This window comes from Ischnura elegans, chromosome 3 (genome assembly GCF_921293095.1).
Source record: "Ischnura elegans chromosome 3, ioIscEleg1.1, whole genome shotgun sequence".
NCBI lineage: Eukaryota > Metazoa > Arthropoda > Insecta > Odonata > Coenagrionidae > Ischnura > Ischnura elegans.
This window is the reverse complement of record NC_060248.1, coordinates 76,673,105-76,695,095: the sequence shown is the minus strand read 5'-3', so window position 1 is coordinate 76,695,095 and position 21,991 is coordinate 76,673,105. Positions and strand designations below refer to the sequence as shown.

The 21,991-nt window shown below is 37.5% G+C and overlaps 1 protein-coding gene across 4 annotated transcripts in view; it reads left to right on the top strand.

Annotated features, from left to right (window-relative positions):
* LOC124156038 (protein slit) overlaps positions 1–21,991 on the top strand; it is a 500,940-nt gene that overhangs the window by 474,238 nt on the left and 4,711 nt on the right. The window contains exons 13-32 of one of the 4 annotated variants that reach the window (XM_046530336.1): positions 8,399–8,556; positions 10,838–10,991; positions 11,123–11,269; positions 11,371–11,442; positions 12,036–12,107; positions 12,228–12,442; positions 13,151–13,283; positions 15,044–15,115; positions 15,205–15,276; positions 15,361–15,432; positions 15,517–15,588; positions 15,679–15,842; positions 16,354–16,570; positions 16,692–16,831; positions 17,502–17,671; positions 17,843–18,050; positions 18,526–18,763; positions 18,957–19,183; positions 19,661–20,011; positions 21,558–21,809. In XM_046530336.1, coding sequence (XP_046386292.1) covers positions 8,399–8,556; positions 10,838–10,991; positions 11,123–11,269; positions 11,371–11,442; positions 12,036–12,107; positions 12,228–12,442; positions 13,151–13,283; positions 15,044–15,115; positions 15,205–15,276; positions 15,361–15,432; positions 15,517–15,588; positions 15,679–15,842; positions 16,354–16,570; positions 16,692–16,831; positions 17,502–17,671; positions 17,843–18,050; positions 18,526–18,763; positions 18,957–19,183; positions 19,661–20,011; positions 21,558–21,808 — 3,205 coding nt within the window. In that variant the 3' untranslated portion in view covers position 21,809. Of the gene's footprint in view, positions 1–8,398; positions 8,563–10,837; positions 10,992–11,122; positions 11,270–11,370; positions 11,443–12,035; positions 12,108–12,227; positions 12,455–13,150; positions 13,284–15,043; positions 15,116–15,204; positions 15,277–15,360; positions 15,433–15,516; positions 15,589–15,678; positions 15,843–16,353; positions 16,571–16,691; positions 16,832–17,501; positions 17,672–17,842; positions 18,051–18,525; positions 18,764–18,956; positions 19,184–19,660; positions 20,012–21,557; positions 21,810–21,991 lie in introns of all 4 variants that reach the window. The other 3 variants (XM_046530334.1, XM_046530335.1, XM_046530333.1) reach the window with 3 other exon arrangements.

The window sequence follows — 21,991 nt, the reverse complement described above, 5'->3', positions numbered from 1 at the left end:
TGTACCGTAAGTTTTTATATTATAATCGTTAAAAACGCACCTTGTCAACGTAGTTAGCTCTTGGTGAGGGTACCGGAAACATTTGTTGCATATGAGGAAAACCGATATGTAAGAACTTACCTCATTCTGAATATTTTTTGGAACCATGATAACCAGTTTTAACCAACAGAGAGAAATAATTCCTTAGGAATTTTTTTATGGCGAAACAGTGTGCAACACGTTTTACGTGCCACCCTCATCAATGGTTAGGTTGTTCAATTGGAAGTAATTTGTAGTGATGGAACACACTGAGTGGGGCTAATTATTCCCATGCACATCTTTCTTCAATCCTCCCGTGCCTTTTTCCACATCTTCGGTCTTGGCAGATCATTTTCACTCACCTCCTATGTTCAACCCTTTACTCCGCTTAGTCCCCTTACTCCACCTATATCAACCCGACCAAAAATACGAAAACCCTTTACCCGCCCATTTCTTTTTTACTGCACCCCTTATTCCTTTGTCTTCTCTCTCTCCTTCTGCTCCACTCCTTTTTCTTGCCATTCCGCATCCCCTCTACTCTCGATACTCCTGACTCCTGGGACCCCTTACATCTCCCATCCTCACAGCTCCCACGTTCTCCTCCTCTCCGCTTAGTTCACCCCTTTCCCTCCGCAGTGCAGACGCGTCTCCACGCGTTCTTTACCCTCACTTCAATTTGTTTTATGCCTCCTCTGGCGCCCTCCTCGTAAGTGATATTTAACGGCATATCTGCCATTTATAAATGTGGTCCGGAAGTGTGTCTCGTGGTTTAGGTGTTCATAAATTAGTATTTGTTTCAATAAGTATGGCACTGCTGGAGCACTCGCAGTGAGAGTATTTTTTTTATAAGCTTTGGCTCTGAGCAGTATTTTATATCTAATAAACGCATTGATCACAAAAGGACCAAATGTAGGTAGTATACATTTCCTTTAAGACTTAATGGCTGATTTTGAAATAAAAGAATTCATGAATTTAATCTGGATAGGAAAATTTTACTCAAATATGGTTTCTTCAAATGCTTTTTGTGCTGTGTAGTGTATATGGTTTTTCCATACCACGTGAATCATTATTTGATTCTTCATTTTTGGTATCAATATGTGGATCATCATTTGAAATATGCACAGTTATTGAGACATAAGGTGCAACATTATGATTATAATTTTTAGTCGAAAGTAAATACTCCCTCGCATAGTGTGGGTATGCCCTGGTTTTATTCTCCAAAATAATTCCATTTCGGTATCATCCAGCTATGCAGTGATATTAATTTCGCAACTTAACTTCATATTATTTATGTATTCGACGAAATAAAAAGATTTTTAAAGGAAATACGTTCGGTATAGAATAATGTACTTTGGTCATTTGTACTGGCATGTTGAACGTACTTTATACAGTGACTGCTCTAAGTTCCTACATCTGTTAAACTCTGAATAAGCATCAAAACATTTTTCTCCCCAAAGTGAATATAATTTTATAAATCCTTTTTCTCGGCTATTTTGAACATATTTGAGAACTCTTGCTTACTGCTCAGTCCCTAAAGAAAAAAAAACAAGTTTATATCCACCAATATCTCTCCCTCGTATTATTCATAAAGTTTCCCGCTTTTGGACTTTCTAGGAAGACCCATTAAGTTTTTTGTGAACCGAGCTACTTTTTTCGTCCCAGCGACTTCCCTCCCATAATTCCATTTTATCCGTACGTCCGACGGCGCCTGCTATCTCTCCGATTTCTTTTCCATTTTGGACCTCTAAGTCTCTCTTCTTCGTACTAATCTGTTGTTGGAAAAGATTTCTTGTCGGTGAGGGAAATAGGTTTTTCAGTGCTGTATTTCTCCAGAGAATTGAGATTTTTCCTTCAGTTTGACTGAGTGGGTTTGTTACGTTTTTCCTGCTTACTTGCGGGGTGAAAGTTTAGGCACCACATCTATTCTTGAAATGATGCCGTCATCTACGTAAAGTTTATAAAAAGGGGTAGAAATGAAGGCAGTAGTAGTTGTGGTGTCGCGAAGAGAATTGATAGATAATCATCATGCTTCATCTGTATTTGAATGCTCAATATTTATCATTTCCCAACTCCATTAGAAAATATTTCGTGTTAGCTTATTATATAAAAATCCTTCTAGAAGCTTCAATTTTGAAGTACTAGTCACTAATCATCGTCATCTCATTTACTCTTATTCATTCCCCGGAAATTGGAATTTAAAAAGGCTTTTAGCATATTTTGACAGTAATTTTTACCTTGAAGTGATTTAATTCTATTAATCCTGTAGGATTTGAAAAAATCTGATAAATTTCCTCTTAACATAGACGAGTTTCCTCCAATATTAACACCATTTCATTTTTCTGCCCGAACACAAAATGTCGGATCAGTTTCCATTCAGGAGCGCATGAGGTAAATAAAGGCTTTCATCGTGCGCTAAAACTCTGCTTCGTACTTGTTTTCAATGTTTCCTGGCGTGATGATTGCGTAAAACGTTCTTCAGATTTGAGCCACGTTGTCATCACTACCCAACTTACTTCAGTATGCTGTTGCAACTTCAGATGGAAGCGGTTTTATGAGGCGCGTTTTTAATTCAAAAGCAAATCTTTCTTCTTTGGGATAACGCTTGTAATCGTCATTTCCAGTTCGTTTATTTTCGTGGAACAACTTTTTTCCCTTGTGCCTCTTTAGAGCAGTAACGAATACCCGAGTTCTCCGATCCGTGTTGTCGCTCCGCGATCTTCCCTTGTCATCAAAAGGCGGAGGGAGCGACCTCTCTCATCTTGACGACAAACGCCTCGTTAGGTTCCTCCGCCATCTTTTTTCTCGCTTCGTGATTTTCCTCATTTCAGTTTTTAAAAAACCCTTTGCCAACGGCACCATTCCATCTCTGCGCATCTTTTTGAAAGTCTTGTTGTTGCTATTATTACATTTTTCCCCGCCAACTTCACTCATCTTCACCGCATTACCGACCTCAAGATTCATTTTATCTGTGCTCTTTTTTTTAGGGTTCTGTCGTTCATTGTACGAAATTCCGCTTTTCACTCATCCCTTGCCTGCATAGATGATATTTTTTGAATTTATTCTATTCCATTTTCTTTACTTGGGAAAAAATTGATTCCAGTTACATTCTGATACACCGCATCGGATGGTGCGCTCAAGCATATCATTTTCGCTCTTCATTTATGGTCCTTATCGTATTTATACGTTGTTTTCCCTGATTATGCGAGTACATGAGACGCTACATGATACAAATAAGCTAACAACGTTGCTTTCTCTCTGTTTTATAAATGATGATTGATAACTCCAAATACTTACACGAGAACTAGGCTTCATCAGTCGCTGGTCTTTTCAATTGGAGATATTTTCTCGAAAGTTTAATTCCAATTCACAATTAAGGTATTTAGAAAAAATATTCAAGGTGAAAAAAGACAAAGAGGTAACTTCGGAATTCCCTTAAATATTTTAGGAAATACCATGGATTGTCGAGGAGAGTACCGCAGTTACTCAAGAAATGAGATCAAATTTCCTCTTTTTAATGAATAATATTATCATATACCGTTTTGAGCGTATTTTAAACATGGTAGAAACGAATAAATCAACCATTTAACTATAAAATAAAACAAGAATGCCGCTTTCCGACGTATTCGTGCATAGTTAATTAATTTTCATACGTATTATGTGCTAATGTATTCATTTCATTTCATTTCGTCACAGAGTCACTCTTAGTTCTAGTATTTTAATTTCTAATTTAATGATGCTTATAGTGTCTTAATACCACATTTTAATACCACGAGGGATTGAGATGCTTAATTTTTACGTATACGTAATTTATTTCCAATTTCGCTGGATTCCAATTGTAAAAATTTACTGTCTAAACGCGCAGAGCTATAATTTTTGTAGCGATTTTAGGCTTCGGTGAATGACAACCAGCATAGACATTCATGTCAACAATTATTTTCATAGCTATATTCATTAGTCATTACAACTGTGAGTTTCCACCTACTTCGCACTGAAAATGCCTGGCAGCCAGCCCCCCAATCAAGCATTCTTACTCAGTGGTAGAATATCATGTCTTTTCTGTGGGTACCAACTCGGTGTTAAATGCCCGCTTACGAAGCCGGTGTGTTAAGGACTGCCAGATATAACTCGTTCTTCTTTCTTCTCGTTTCTTTCTTCCCTCCTTACTTCTCTTTCGACGCCCTCTCTCACATCGCTGTTTCCATTCAGAAGCGAAAAAGAGTCGCAGGTGGAAAGTCGGAGTGAATTTCTTCGTGTGTCCCCTCGCGCCTCCACTGCAGCCGAGCATTAAAAATTCTTCACTCATTCGAAATCTTTCTCATTTTCTTCTTCTTCTTCTCCCCATCTTCTCTTGACTCTTAATGCTCTCCGACCCCTCTTTGCACGTGGAGCGAACCGAGCGAGGAAATTTAATCACGCTGCCGTGAAATGACGAAAGGTTACCTGCACAATTATTAATACCCGACTTCTCCCCTATTTCTCATGTGCTTTTATACGCGATAGCAGTTTTATTTCAATATATTTTTGCTGGAATGACTACGGTGCAGCTCGCGTTGCACGCGGTAACTAGGTATTTGGAGTCGCCCAAGAGTTCCCTCTGAGAAGGAATTTTAGCGTTGGCCCGGGCTCCAGCCACGAGGATCCCTTGTGCTTTGACCACCAATCGAGCTATCAATGCGTTTAAATGTTATTGTGATAACCTTTTGATTTGCAGGTGGTACGGGTAATCTTGGGTGCACATGATTTTTTTCGTCCTTTTTTCACCTATACAGTATTGACCACCTATCCATTTCTATCTTTAAAATGGCAAATCAAAAAGATGTCGCGTGTGATACATGAATATCTGCCTTTATTGTGTGTTTAGGAGTTACACGCAAATTTACGCCTAATGCGATGAAACATCAGTCCAGATATGACAAAATTTTAATGAGCTAAATGAAGCAGTTAAATATGCTTTAGAAATAGAAATTCGTCTCTAACAACTTCCTACATTTTTTTCCTTCAAAAAGTGGAAGTCTTATAGTACGGTGCTGAAACATTAATTGTCGTCATGCAATTTTTTCCCATCGGAGGGAAACGATAGGAGGCTTTAATTACTGTAATATATATTTTTTTGTTTTCCAACTTTGGCGCTATTTAGTCAGCGCAAATTGAGAATTGTATTTTCGACCGGTCTGTTTGCGATGAGTGACTATTTTCGAGTTTTTAAAAGGCTTTTTCTTAATTAATTAGAATCTAAGTCTCTATTCGCTAGGTCACAGCTGTTCGCATTTCACTGTAGTTTACATTGCGGTTTAGTCAGCTAAAACTAAAAAAATAGCTCAATAATTTTATCGGCCCCACCGTTGCCGTGAAAGGACGAGGTGTATGATAGGACGGATAACCTTCTGAAAACTTATTTAGATCACAGTCTACCCACTTTTACATCGAAGAACAACGTTAGAAGACGCTATATCACACAATGCCCATTTTCCCGTATTTATCTCTCGAGTAGGTCGTTATGTAACCCACGCAAATTGAGATATGGATGCACTGAAAGGGAATGATCTCCATTGCGTTGGGGGATCATCATCCTCCTACGATCTCCCTTCTTTCCCAATTCTTCTTCATCTCCCAGCAGCCTCCTCCACCCGCCCGACGAAGCGGCGACTCGGGTATCACTCCCTCACGGATTCGCCGGAGCGATCTTGGACAAAAGATCCGGAGGAGGAAGTCACAAGAGTGAGGGAGTGTGGGTGGAGGAGAGACGACGGCGCCGCTTAATGGTCGGGAGAGAATCGGCTCTAGTCCTCCTCCTCTTGCTTCTTGGTGGATGGGGCGCCGAAGTCTGGGGAAGGAAGGGTTAAGGGGTGGTTGGATGAATGGAAAGGCTGGAGAGGCTGCGTAGGGAGGGAGGATAACAGACGCAGTAGAGGAGTCGTTCTCATAGGAAGTTATGAGAACCTGGATGGCTACCTGTCATGGCTGCTCAGAGCAAAGACTAGCGACATAATGGAGCGTGGAAATTGTAAATAACAAACTAAAAAAAATTCTTGAATGAATATCTGGAATATTTTCATGCTCAAACTTGTGAAAATGTTTTTTTTAATTAAAAGCAACCTGATGAGGTCTGCCTTTTTCATTAAACCGATTGACTATGTAGGCAATTATTGAAAATTGGTCCAAAATTCATATTTTTAAACGAGAATGATATCATAAATGATAAAATATTTTCCAGCTAGCCCTAGTGAAAATTCCTTGATGATTAAAGAAAACTTTATGAGGTCCAATGTTTTATAAAATTTGTCGTCTCTATGGGCAAATTTTATTGAAAAGTGGTACAAAGTTCATTTTTAAATCAATCGTTAATACAATTCAAAATTAGAATGGAATGGAAAAAGAATGGAATGGAGGCATAGCAGCACAATTGCGTTGTTCTCCGAAATACTTCAACGTAAGCTTTGTCAACTTATTCCCCAGGAAATCCAAAAGCCTATTCAAGTTGGTTGGAAAAATCTGCCCTTGAGCTAGTTCCTTTTAGCCGATTATTGTCTCATACCTAATCATTCGTTATCCTCCAGGATATAAAATTTCTGACAAAAATATTATTTTACTTGACCGAAACGCAAAACTTAATTTCCAAATTAAATTTTAGGGCATTAATTTGAGTCTGCAAATACTAATTTATGCGTAGCAATTTATTTGATCCTATACCCAGGAAATTTTGTTCAGTCAACCCATTGATTGCTATAAAAACCCATGATTTCAAAACGCCACCTGAATGAAGGGGCAACCTTCAACCTTGATGCGAGCTTTGTTTACATGTGGACATCACCGTTGAAACTGGAAGTGAGACATCAGTTTCGTCTGTTTGCGGCAGCCATGATAGGTGGTCGGACCGGCTGTCACATCCTCCAGTCCCTCTCACTCTTTCTCTGAAGGAGACCAGACAGAAGAGTTGGGGGGATGGAGAGAGAGAGAGAGAGAGAGACTTCTGGAGGAAAATAAAAGAAAAGCGAAATCCGCACCGCGTAAGAAGATGAGTGTTGGTGGGATTTGAGAAGGGGACGTCGGGCCACACGCATGAGGACGTCCGAAAAGGATTGCAATGCCAGTTGGCTGGCAAAGCACTCCTCTCTCTCTTTCTCTCTCTCTCTCTATCGCTCTCTCTCCCTTTCACTCTCCAGTTTCTCCATCTTTTTATTTCCTCCTGCTCCCTCCACGAGCTTCTCATTTCTTCCGGTTTAAAGTTCTCCCGTCCCCCAGGTTTTTCCTTCTCCCGGTCCTTCTCTTGATTCTTTTCCCTGTGGCGAAAAGGCCGTCTCTCCTTCCACAGGGCGGGGGAGAAAAAAAAAGGCTGAGCCAAGGTGTCCTCGTAAATGGATTCCTTTGCCCTCCCGCGATGAAAACTACTCTATCTCTCTCTCTTTCTCTTCGTCTTCTCTTTTCCGCGTGCTGGATTGTAGGAAATGGGTTTTCTCCGCGTTATTGAATAAATTCAAGAGACCGCGGATTTTTCCAAGATGATCCTGAGGGATATTTCTCTTTTTACCATTCTGATTACTTTCGTCTCCTCCGAGAGGAATTTTATTTTTTGATGATCCACAGTGGATATATCGCGAAGGTAAATATTCTGGGAAGAAGTGTTCTTGTTCCTTTTCATGAAGCTGGAATATTTCTTGAGGCCCGCTTTTTTATGCTGTGTCGAACAAAATGCATTAAAATTGCTTTTTCCGTTGTGTTTGTATTAAGGCATCGGTATCACTCGAATATTTTTACTATTCATCTTGTAGCCATTTTATTGCCGAGTTTCATTTTATTAGTTGAGAAATCTCTGAATTGTTTCCCCAAAAATGTTTTTAAAGCAGTCGTATTAATTGAGTGTGATAATATGTATGCACCTAGAAGCTTGAACATATTGTTTCGTACAGATAAGCACTGTTAATGATTTCTTCTGTATACTTCGCTAACTTAATATGTATAAATGTATTTATTCGACTTTAGCCAATCCGAAATGAAAAAGTCCTTGATGTCGTTAAATTTTAATTGATATTTTTATTTTAGAGAGGTAATGTAAGCGGGTAACGCCAATTTCTGCTCGAATAGTGCTGAAAATGTCTAAAGTTTGATTGAACTGACAAAAAAAAGTGTAGTGAAACGGTATGCATTCCGAGGTTAACTGAGCGCATCGTCATTCATTATTCCCGACGTGCTCGACAGTGATCTTTAACGAGCTTATAGACGATGGAAGAAGTCTTCCCTTTGTGGCGTTCGGGTTATGCATGCATGAAAAAGCATCATTAACGCTCCATTGCTAATACTCGCGCGGGTTACGAAATGTAAAGCAACAAAAATAATTGAGCGTTGAGAACTTATATGTCTTCTCTTTTTTTCTTCCTCGCAGGCACCTGGCGCGGAACCCTTTCATCTGCGACTGCAACCTCCGTTGGCTGTCGGAGTACCTGCATCGTAATCCGATAGAGACGTCCGGAGCGCGGTGCGACGCTCCCAAGCGGATGCAAAGGCGCCGAATCGACGCGATGAGGGATGAGAAGTTTAAATGTAAGGGTAAGCGAGCCCCGTCAAGTTGCTTCTCTCACTGTGGCGCTCTCTCTCTCTCTCTCTACCCTATCTCTCTATGCCTCGATGTCTATCTTATTATGTGTTCCTTATTTTTTTTTACTACATTTTCAGTCTCATTTTCCGTTTGGATTCGGTTAAACCTGTTTACCAATGTTTTTTCTGCTTTCGCTCCCGTGTTTATTTCATCATCATATTTTTTTATCAATTTATTTTCAGTTTTCCAATTTCAGTTTTTTTCGGTATTCATTTACGCGTGCCGACTCTCGAAGGGTTGCTCAACTTCGTGAAAAAAACTCAGTGCCTCTCGATGAGTTTATGTTTTAAAATCGTGCCTTATACTCGCAAATTTTAGAAGATAAGTCAAGTAATTGGAAATTTTCGAAACTCGTGAATGGAAAAAAAAACATCCATAAATTAAACAAATCTTTATTTTACTCGTGTGATTTCGTTACGAATGCGAAAATTACATTTCAAACTCGGGCGATACAGACTGTGTTCTTGAAATACCATTTAAATGCGAACATTTTTGACAAAATGTTCATGTTATATAAGAATGGGTGAAAAGCGCGTGTTTTTGAAGAGGGTTACTGGAATTCGTAAGTAAAATGCTATTAATGATATTCGTATTCGAAATTATGATGTCAGTTTAGATGAGCTGATGCTTATATTGTTATCACTGTTCTATAAAATCACTTCAGCAGGTCTCTGTCTGCATAATTGTTAAAACCAGTATGTCTCTCGCAAGTTTTATCACTATTTTAAGTGACAAAACATTTTCTCGATAGACCTAAAAAAAATCGCTGGTGGATAACTAGTTAGTGTTTTCACCTGCAGAAAAATATTTGCGTTTATATCATCCAATTTATTAATATATCAATGATCAATATCATCCAAGATTTTTTAGGAATTTTAGTTGAAACAGGAATGACATTGTTAGGTTTTGGTTGTCCTTAGCTAAATTTCATTCTATGCAGGGGCGGATCCAGGATTTCTTTCTCGGGGGGCACAAGTAAGGCCGTATACAGGATTTTGTTCGGGGGGGGGGGGCACAAGGATACCTCATAATACAAAACGAACGCAATGATAAAATGGGACTATATAAAAAATCTTGCATATTTTTTAAGGGCCTTGGGGGGCACATCTCCCCTACGCCCCCTAGATCCACCTATGATTGTATGCATCCAATATCAAGTTTTGTGATAGTTTTATGTGTCATAAATTTCTGACGCTGTGTTTTGCTCTGTAAGTCAAAAGAGAATGTTGGCCGTAGGAACAGGTTTTAGATCTTATGGCACACAGTCTCATATAGGAGAGGCCAGCAGTTGAATGTCCCACAAGGGCACAAGCGTGAAATGAATGAGTGATACATTCATCCAAGTTACCAAAAATCAGATAGCTTCCACAGTTGGTTTCAGTTTATGCGTGTATGATTAATTTTGCTGATTCGTTGCTCTTTTTTTATTAACTTCGTATAAATACTGTGTGTACATGATCCAATGGCTTAGTCTTGGTGTGTAGACGCTGTGCTTCTTTTTAGCAGAAATGTCAGTGTTTCTCATTCATACTAGAAGCCTTGTTTCCTTACATTAAGCCTTATTATTATCATTTCTTCTCCTAGTTTAATTCATATTTCGATCCATGTTACAGCTATCTTTTTATGTTCATCTTAACACCTAACCCATTCCCTTCTCCTCCAAATTGGGAGGGCTTAAAATGGTGAAAGCTAACTAACGGCGGCATTGCTATTTGGTGCTTTTCTTTTTTCTCATGGTATTGTAATTAACCCATATTAACTGTGATGTTCAATTCTTTTCTCTCCTAACTTGCTATGAAATCAATGAACCTGGCATGTGCTTGCCCTTATACGACTTAGTTATCAAATGGTGCATTCATGTTTTACCGTTAATGTTCGATGTTTTTTATGTTGTTGCATGCGAAGTTCTATATCTCAGAAAATATAGCGAGTAAAATAGCCAAACTCAGTTAATGTGTGACTAATGAGACTTTAATAATATTAATATTGAACCATTTTTATTTTGTTGGCTCAAAATGAAATGATGCACCCATTATTTTTGTATGCAATAAATAACTTGAAAAAAGCCAGTTCAATGCAATAAAGATGTTGAATTCAGTATTATCTGTTTTTGAATAAGCTCATGGATTTTTGTCATGAGAAAGTGATTTTCTTTAGAGATTCTAGAAAATCACTAGTGAATGCACTTTCCCCTCAACAATTCCTCCCGATATCCATTGTTTGTAGGTGTTGCGGAAGAGCTGCGTACTCGTTTGGCTGGAGAATGCATGGTCGATGTTCCATGTCCAAATGGTTGCTCTTGTGACGGTACCACCATTGACTGCTCCAACCGAGGATTGACTGAAATTCCCAAAGACTTGCCTATGTACACAACTGAGTTGTAAGTTAATTTCCATTCCTCTAAATATATGGAACTGCATGATAACATTCGTTGAACTTCATACGGTTCTTAGAAAAACTTTAACTTCTAAAGTTCCTTGTGTACTCAAATTCTATCCAATTGCCTCGCAGGTTACTCAACGACAATGAATTAGGACGTATCCGAGCCGATGGCCTGTTCACTCGCCTCCCTAATCTACAAAGGTTAGACTTGAGCCGCAATAGAGTGACAGGAATTGAGCAAGCTGCTTTCCAAAGTGCCACAAGACTCACAGAATTGTAAGGACCTTGCTGATCATTCTTCAGTATTATCAATGTCTGTCATTTTTATTATAATTTCATTAAGTATGCAATGCTCAAATATTAATATCTTATTTCAGGGTGTTGGCTGAGAATCTGATACGGGAAATACACAATAAAATGTTTTTGGGACTGACTAACCTTAAGTCACTGTAAGTATTTTTATCGCAGGCGATCTTGTATTAATTTTCGATTATAAAATTTCATTCGCCTGTCAAGGCGCTTTTATTTTCAAGTTCAAAATTAGTCTTTCTGTATCTTCCTCATAATCACTATTAGTGATATGTAACCTTTGCGTTCCTTACTATTAGGTATGGTGATAGTTCTTTCTATATAATATGTACTCCACATAATGATATTTCTCTTTAGCATGGATTTATTTCACAAGTTATTTTGCATTGTTGTTTTATTTTAGTGTATAAAGTATGAGAATTTATAGCAATTTAAAGAATAATTTCCTCTCGAAAAGAAAGTAAAGTTGAACAAAAAATTAAGTTTAAAAACAAATTGAATACTTAATCAAAATTGACTTCTTATTAATGTACACTTATTTTTCTGATTTCATTAACTTCTCTGGTCCTTTACAATATTTCATTCTTCGTTTTAAATTATTATAAAAGAGCGTATTTTTCAGTTTTAATTTTTTCAATTTTATTTTTACTGCTATAATAAAGAATAATGCATTTTCTTTTGCATTTATTTCTAAAGTAACGGTGTCAAATAATGTTATTTTGAAAATTTACAGGTCCTTATTTGACAATCAAATTACTTGCGTGATGCCTGGATCATTTGACCCGTTGACCTCTCTGAAGTCACTGTAAGTATCCAACCATTGCTGAAAACATTCATATTTAACATACTCTCATTTCAATCAATGTAAAATGTATTTCAAATCTTGCTTAGGGTATAAGCATGAAACTATTTTCATTTCTCGCAGAAACCTGGCTTCAAATCCATTCAACTGCAATTGCCACCTCTCTTGGCTTGCTGATTGGCTACGCAAACGAGACTTGCAGCTATATTCAAGTCCTTCCACATCTTTGACTGCTCTGCCTCTTGGCCCAGTCATCCCTCCAGCTCGATGCCATAGTCCAACACGTGTGAAGGATGTCCCAATCCATGAGTTGCCGTCACATGAGTTCAAGTGCTCAAGTAAGTATCAAAGTAAGCTGAAATCGAATAATTGATTTTTTTTAAATTCTGTTAAGTAGTCTTTATGTATTACTGTAGTCTCTGAAGAGAATTATAAACTAAGTTTAGCATCCTAATACGTTAAAACGAGTTTTCACGTAAATATCAGTGAAAAAGGACGTTGAATGTTATGGTTTACGTCGTTTTAATGCATCTTTCCATTTTAATGGAAATATTTTGCAGGTATTCACTAGAGTTTTTGGCCATCCCCGCAATATGCTCTGTAGCCTAAAATGTAGACAGAACTTTTAAAAGCTGGAAATCGAAGCATTATGCCCATATTTGTACGATTCTCGTATTTTTTTGTCATGTGTGTCTTGAATTCCCTCATTTTCTTTAATCCTCATCGTCAATCTCCATTCTTTAAATTCTCGAACCAACTCAAGTTGGAATGACTTCTTCGGATAAGCATGTGCCTAACTAAATTATTAATCACAATAATCTGTTTAAATTTAGCTTTTTATATTTTCCTCCTGTCTCGTATTTTTATTTCATATGTTTAAGCCTGTGGCAAAGGATATGGTAAAATTAAATTTCTATGGAATATTTTTCTTCCATTCACAGAGATTTTGTTTTTTATTTATACTGAAAAGTCATCTTTTATCCAATGAGTTTGTTAATTTTACGAAGAGGTCAAAGTGACATTAATGGCAATATTCTTTCCTTCAGATGAAAATGACCATGGCTGCTTGGGCGATGACTACTGTCCACCAAAATGCTCGTGCACTGGTACCGTCGTCCGTTGCAGCAGATCCAGGTTGAAAGAGATTCCGAAAGGAATTCCAGAGGACACCACTGAACTGTAAGTACAAAGTGTAAAACTGTAAAGTAATTAACTTCATGAGTGCCCTCTCGATATTGAAATTCCGATAGCTGATCGAACCTGAATCACTTTTTATCTCGTTGACTTATTTTGATTTTGTATTTCATAAAGTGATACTAGTTCTTTGTGCCAAGTATTTATAGTTAATATTCTTCGTAACTAGTGCTGATAAATTGAATAAATAACTCCATATGAAGCACACCCATTGTAACCAAATGCCATCGTAAATCATCTTATTTGTCATTGAAAAAGGCATAAATTAAAGTAGAAGTATTTCTTGGCTTCATCAATCAGATTGTAAAGTACCTCCAAAAGTTGAAATTTTCATACTAAACATAAATGATTTCCATCACAGAAATTCTCACTCTCACTGCTAATGAATATTTGTAAACGCGCTTTAGGAGTTCTTGGTGATTATCAATGGGTATCATTCCCACCGTTGGTCGTACATAATTTTGAGAATCGAGAGATTCAAAGTAAAGAAAACTCTAGTATTAGGAAGTAAACCCAATGTCAGCCATCGAACATAATCGGATTGAATTTCTGAGATTAGGGAAGGAAAGTGGCTGCTACGCTAGGTCAATTATTACGATCGTGCTTCTATCGTTTTCCACCAACTTCGCGTGCATGCATTTATGCCAAAAACATATGCTATTTTCATTCCTCTCCAATTCTTTTGTCATTTTCTTTTTTCAAAAAATTTTACCTCCTTGTGTTGCAGAATTGAGAGCGATTTTGGCCATGATTAGCCCGTACTGCGGGCCTGACCTCTTTTGTCCTGGGACCCTATCTTACGAAACCCTCGACGAATGCTAATTTTTCTGCTGCGCAAAATCTTCTTCGTGCTCTTCACTCTGATGGAAAATAACTTTCATAAAACGAGTTGATGGTTGAAATAATAGTAAAATATCGATTTTCTGTTAATCTTCGTTGTAAAGTGGACGTAAACTTCGATTACTTGCAATAAGCGGGTGGTGCATGATAGCCATTTCCAGGATTACAGCTGGAAGAATAGCTTGCAAAATTTGACATATGTGCTTCCGTTCACCAACCCTTCTTTAAATGGTACGTTTTGCGAAACAATGTTTAAATTAGTCCGATCGGGACTTCAGACTTAATTCACTCCCAACTCTCCTAGCTTATGAACTTGTCTATTTCTGTCCCGAGCCTTCCTGAGAGGTATGCAACCCAAATGGCATTTGCGAAAAAATGGATCCGTAGCTACAAACAAATTTATCGCTGTGAAAATTAATACTAAAGCGCGGCTGTTACGAAAGACTAAACACTGCTTACTTTTCCATATTAACCAACCATTGCAAAAAATCATTTGTTTTGAGGATTTTCCTTCTTTAGGTCACCTCACTTGCTCTGATGAACATCTGTTAATCTGTTTTATGAAGTGGGTACATTTTAGCACTCTTACATTCATCGTCCTTAGGATTTCACTCCAGTTTTAAGTGCTACATTCTAATACGATGAAATGATGTAGGCTACATTTTGAAATGAATTCTAATAATACAGTATTAAAAAACCAGCTCTATATACATTCAAATATAACTTCATTGATTTTTTTGTTACTTTTTCATCTTTATGAAAACAAAACTCAAGGAATTATAATATCCAGATATTTTTATTTTTTTAAATATATTTTTCTTGCTAAAAGTTCTTTCCTCTCAGCTACAGACTGGTGAAGTCGAATTTTCTAGTCTCAATGGTAAACAATTCATCTTTCATTTCAGATATCTCGATGTCAACGAGATACAGCAAATTCAGCCAGAGAGAATAAGTCACCTCACATCTCTAACCAGATTGTAAGTAATATTCCAGTGTTTTTCATTTTATCTCATGACAGTTCTTAGGAATAGGATTTTGAGTAACTCAAACCTTATACATTTTTCAGAGATCTAAGTAACAACCAAATATCAATGCTCTCCAACTTCACCTTTGCTAATTTGACCAGATTGTCGACATTGTAAGTATCGTTGTTTTAGTGATTGGTGACTTATTTCTTCGCATTCTTGGTTTCATTTCTAATAATTTTTCATTAATATTTCAGAATTATCAGCTATAACAAGCTTCAATGCATACAACGTGATGCTTTAGCTGGACTCAAGGCTTTGAGAATCATGTAAGTGTAGCATTTGAAATTTATTGATGTATCAAAAATATGGTTTTTTGATTATACTGTGCCTTAATTTAATTTATATTTCAGATCGCTGCATGGAAATGACATCTCTATGATTCCTAATGGGACATTTAATGATCTTCAGTCAATAACACATTTGTAAGTTACGGTTCCAGAACTTATCTAGCTGGCATTAAATCAATTTTTCCATAAACACGCATTAATTTTGTTATTTGCCATTATTTTTAGGGCTATGGGTTCCAATCCATTTTTCTGTGACTGTCATTTACGCTGGTTAGCAAACTGGGTGAAGAGGGATTATGTGGAGCCAGGGATTGCTAGATGTCTTGAACCTCACTCAATGAGGGACAAACTTCTATTAACCACACCTCCCTCAGCTTTTGTATGTAAAGGTAAGGAAATGCTAAATGTCTTCAGTTTTTAAATTATGAAAATAGTTTAATATGTCATCTCTGCAATCCAGTGGCGTAACTATGGGGGGATGAGGGGATAGATCCCCCCCTAAAGGCTGAGAGAATATTACAGTATACTAATGTTTTCCCTGCTGTGATGATTTCCCGCGGAATTATGAGTAAAACCCAAATTTTGAGTCCCAAAATGATGTAAAATGTTACCAGGCATGTTATTTTTCAAATATTTTCCTGTTGCTTGGGGGATTGAGGTCGCCCCCCAGAATCCTCCATCCCCCCCACAGCATATATGTACGTAGTTACACCACTGCTGCAAACTATCTCCTATTAACCGTATTCATTCATACTCATGTGCCATTGTACTTATGCTGAATGCAAAAAATAATCATCAAATAATTAATTTTATTATTTTGACTTTTTATTATAAATTTGGTGAGTTAAACTGCATTATTTCTCATTTTTTGTTTATTAAACTGATTCTTTTTTGGTTCAGGAAAAGTTGGAATCGAAGTACTGGCTAAGTGCGATGCATGCTTCACTTTCCCTTGTTCCAATGGTGCTACATGCCACCCCTTACCAAATCGACAATATGAATGTGAATGCTCACCAGGATATCATGGCCGACATTGTCAACATCTCATTGATGCCTGCTATGGAAATCCTTGCCGAAATTCTGGTACTTGCAAAGTGTTAGAGGAAGGTAGATTCAGGTAAGACCTTTGCTAATATTGAACTTAACCAAATTCAAATGGTTATTCCAGATTTTTGTATATTTATCGGTCTATAATTACAATATTTATTTTAGTTGTGGAATTTCTTTTCGATTTTCAGCTGCCACTGCCCTAATGGTTTCACTGGAGATCGTTGTGAAACAAATATTGATGACTGTGAAGGGAATAAATGTGAAAATAATGCTACCTGCCTTGACTTAGTGCAAGCATACCAGTGCATCTGTCCTGCTGGATATATGGGTAAATGTTTTAATTGCTGTTATAAACGATCAAAACATAGCCAATAAAAATTGAGAAATTTTTAACATAAAAATTGTCAGGATACAATTGTTGGCATTTTTAGTGTGAAGCAGCTATCTACAATTGAAAGTATTTGCTGGAATTTATTGATGAATAATTTTGTGAATGATTGAAATGTCAAGCAATATATTTTTCAATGCAAATTTATTAAATTTAGTAATTGAAAAGAATGATGATATTTTTCACAGTTGAATTAATTTATGGGATATTATGACAATGGATGGGATTATGTAACCAGCAGTATTTAATTTTTCTTAATGAATAAAATGATGATTTGTATAGGTTTCATTTTTCTATTAATATCTATAATACATCTTTATCCAAAAAATTAGGCTTTCAGTGTCACTTATATGGCTTGGCTTTCAATAAAATACCGCCAAACCCTAAAATTTTACCTTTTTTCAATAATTAGAAAGAGAGTTTACCATGGCATGCTCTATGGAATTAAATGAAACCTGTGATAAACATTTCTCTTTGAACCTTTTATTGAATTTTGGTTGATTTAATTAGTTAATCAGTCTTATTTTTGATGATAATAATTTTTGCAAATGACTTTCAATTATTATTTCAAATTTTATCTTAATTGTGGGTTCAATAAAACTTATTTTAGGTGAATATTGTGAGAAGAAGATACCTTTCTGCACTAAGGAATTTGATCCTTGTAAAAATGGTGCCAGATGTGTGGATAATACAAGTTTCTATACATGTGAGTGCACTCCTGGCTACACCGGACAAAACTGCTCTGTGAATGTTGATGACTGCCAGGCACACCTTTGCCAGGTGAGAATTCACTCAGAACTGACCTGAGTTCAAGATATTTTTTTTTGTTTCTATTCATAATTACATTCAATTATTCCATCTATCTTCAAATTGGAATGCTGTGTAAATAAGTATCATGTGAAAAATCCTTCCAAAATACATTTTTCTATACTATTCTAATTTTTCTTGCAGAATGGTGCTACTTGCATCGATGGAGTGAACTCGTACACTTGTAGATGCGCTGGAGATTTTGTAGGAAAATTCTGTGAAGTCACCCCAATGGTTTCAATGCTTTACCCACAAACTTCTCCCTGTCAACATCATGACTGTGAGCATGGTATATGCTTCCAGCCTCAAGGATCAATGGATTATGTCTGTAAATGTGCTCCTGGCTATTCTGGTGAGTAAATTAAAATTTTTTATCCTCAAAATTGTGGCCTTATTCTATGATAATCCTTACCCCATGAATTTGTCAGCTTCTGGAGTAAAATCAAGTGGAGATTTTTCCTTAGTTTGATAAAACTACTTGCGTGGCAGCTACAAACACTGACAAATGAAATTGATTCAATCACTTCTAGCTCATATTTGTGGAATTTCGTCATGACGATGAAAGTTATAAGTACTTAGTAATTTTCTATGCTACATTTATTAATCCAATGGGTTTTGACACTTTCTGTGTCATTATCAGGAGTACAAAAATATTATTATTAGTATAGTTATTCCTCAGTAGTCCTTATTACTCCCATATTAATGACAAATGATAAGTCTCCATTCCATAAAGGCCTTTACGTACTCATTGTCTGCAATATTTTATATGTACTGCTCTGATTGGAATCCTTGGACTCTGTTGCCCTTAACACCCACCAATTTTACAGGAAAGCGTTGTGAGTACTTGACTAGCCTTCGCTTTTTGCACAACAACTCCTGGGCTGAGTTGGAACCACTTAGCACCCGACCTGAGGCCAATTTGACTCTAACATTTGCTACAAGGCAGCCAGATGGCGTTCTTTTATATGATGGCTCTGAAGATCAGCATATTGCAGTTGAGCTTTTCCATGGCCGCATTAGAGTTAGTTATGATGTTGGAAATTATCCAGTATCCACCATATTCAGGTAAATTGTTGTCTCTTTCCTTGATTTTGAAATAAGTAAATAAATATATTGTTTTTTCTTAAATAACTTTTTATGTAAAATCAAAGTTGTATTTACATAGAGTTATTACTTTTTCTCAGTTACAATGAATTAGTTATTATATGAATTTAATGTGTTACATTTAGCTCAAGAATTTCTTACATTCTTATTTTAGCTATGAAACTGTCAGTGATGGGAGATGGCATACTGCCGAGCTTTTGTCTATCAAAAAGAATTTCACAATGAGAGTGGATGGAGGGCCAGCTCGAAGTATAATCAATGAGGGAGAAAGAGAATACTTGCGCCTATCCACACCCCTCTACATTGGTGGAATACCTGTTGATCCGCCTGGCAAATTAGCCCTTTCAAATTGGCATCTGAGAAACCTTACAAGCTTCAATGGTAAGACAAATTCTATTATTACCTTTACATAATCTTTATACATAATATTCACATCCTCACATATCATAATAAAAAATTTATATATATATATTAATGATCAGAATGTAGTTTATAGGCCTGTTTACACGATACATTAACACGTACGAGTTAATGTCTGTTTGCGTGAATGATTTTTATGGACCGGAACAGAACATGTATGAATGCATGAACCAAATTAGAACAGGTTCTATTTTGTGTGCATGCATTCGCACAAGTTGAGTGGTTACACGGTGCATTTTGGGGTTCATTCTCGCGGTCATACATTTAGATATTAACGTGTTAATGTACCGTGTAAACAGGCTTTAAGACTAGCCATTGTCTAATAATTTACTACCTCTACATTTTCTTATTATTGAACCCGGAGAATCCTAACCCAGTTGGCAGCATTGAACATAATTGTTCTGTTCAGTGAAAAACCTATTTTTTCCCCTTTTTTAGGCTGCCTTCGCCAACTGTGGGTCAACCACAAGCTGGTGGACTTCCAGAACGCAGCGAGGCAGGTGAAGGTGACCCCTGGCTGCTCGTCCCCCAACCACCAGCACCACACGTCCACCTACTCGAGCCCCTCGCAGTCCCTCCACCACTACCACCAGCCCCACGAGCTGGTGATCGGGGAGGACGGAGACCCATGGGCTGATGAGGAGGAGGAGGAGATGCAGCCGAGGAAGGGCCAAGAGCCAGAGCCCCTCCCGCGGACCGCCGACATGGAGGAGCAGCGGTACCCCGGCATGGCCGCGGCATCAGCCCATGGTGGGAGCGGGAGCCGTGGCAGCGGAGGAGGAGGAGGAGGTGGGTTGGGTGACAGGGGGAAGGGTGGGGCGAGGGTGAGGGAGGGGGGCGGGGCGGTAGGGGGGGGTGGTGAGCCGGAAGGGGGGCAAGGGTAGGAATAAAGAGGACATTTGCCTGACGGGCAAGCACCGCTGCCAGCGAGGGACGTGCGTTTCCCAGCAGGGCACCAGAGGGGGTGGTGGTCGTGGTAGGGACGGGGGAGGTGGTGGCAGAGGGGGGAATGGTGGCTACACTTGCAGGTGCCGCAGCGGTTGGAGTGGTCGCTACTGTGAGAAAGGTTTGTCCCTACCTTCTCTTATGATGCCACACCTCCCCCTTATCACTAGCCATGCACAGCTTTGACTAATAGCACGGAGTACAGATCTTCTTGATGGTACAGCATGGGAGGAAGGTTTGGCAGGTTTTAGGATGGGGAGGTGAAGTTGCCCGGAAGGAATGCACTTTTGTCTTTTGGGTTTAATCGCAAAGGATTTACTGCAAAGAGTGTTGATTCATCTCATTAATTTCCAGTATTCTCTAAATACTTTTGTTTACTTAGTTTTGGAATACTTTGCAGGGTGAAGAAGATTTTTTTTGTTTGATTTCAAGAAGAAAGAATAGCTGAAAGGTTCCACCTGTTAGGACTGTTTAAAGTATGTATATGTTAAGTTGGAAGGACTTCTGGGGATTAAATTTGGTTCATTATTTTCAATGTTTACAGTACCTTTGATTGATGTAGGACAATTCATTTGTGTAACACTAAGATGTAACTGATTTTGCTCCTTTTATAATGTTTTCAATTGATTCAAAAAGAGAATCTTTCACTGAAGCTATTGGAATATCTAAAGTAATGGTGTTCAAGAAGGACCAATTTATGGAGACAAGGCATCAATACCTGGAGAATATTCAACACATATGTACTAATTTTGCACTTGCTTTAAAACTGCATGAATTAATGTCCTAACTAAACTGTGAAAATATGCATGAGTGATCATAATTTTTTTCATTGTGTTGCATTTTGATATTTCCATTATCCTTTTTTACAATGACTGAAGAATAAAATGTGTTATGTGCTTTTTATTTTCATGATGCAGCTTTGAGTGAGTGTCTAAATATTATGATTAACTCCATTATCGTTAACTTAAAGCCAAGTCTGTTTATTCCCATGAGCTGCAGAAAATGAGATAATAAAATCAGGAAAGCAAAATTTTATAATAGAAATGATACATACTTATTTTTTTATTTCACCTTTGTCATAAAACTGATCATGCATGATACCATTGACTATAATATTTTTATTGCAATGATAGTTATTCTAAAAGTAAGTAATTACGATATAAAGGTTTTAAATCACATATTGTGAATTAAACATGGATACATTTTCTTTTACTTTATTTATAATTCATTTAAAATTCATGAAAACTTTTACGTGTGATGTTTGAAATGGTTCTTATTGTTTGAAGGATAATTTGTTTAAAATATGAATATATTTTAACTAATCCTCTCATTCATTGATTTTATGTAGTTATCTCATTATTTTCATTTCTTATTTCATTTCTCACGACAGCCCCAACATGTCGCAAAGAGCAAACAAGAGAGTATTATGCTGAGAATGGATGCCGCTCCAGAAAGCCTGTGAAAATGGCTCGGTGCGAAGGAAGCTGTGGTGGTGGAAGCAGTGGGGGATGCTGCCGCCCTCGAAAGACAAAACGCCGAAAAGTCCGTCTTATTTGCAATGACGGAACAAGGTACACCCGGGATGTGGACATTGTTCGAAAATGCTCTTGCTCGAGGACTGGAGGATCCAAGTGCTATTAAAGTAAGTTTCTGCCTATTATATTGAAATAATTGCTCAAGCATAAAAATAATCTGTGAATACTTTAATACTAATGTTAATTATGCCCACCTGTGTGCATTGTTTCATCAAGGGAGTCATTAAACTTTGGATGGTGTTGGAAGATTATTTTATTGAGGTATTATCAGGGATATGTAATGCATCAA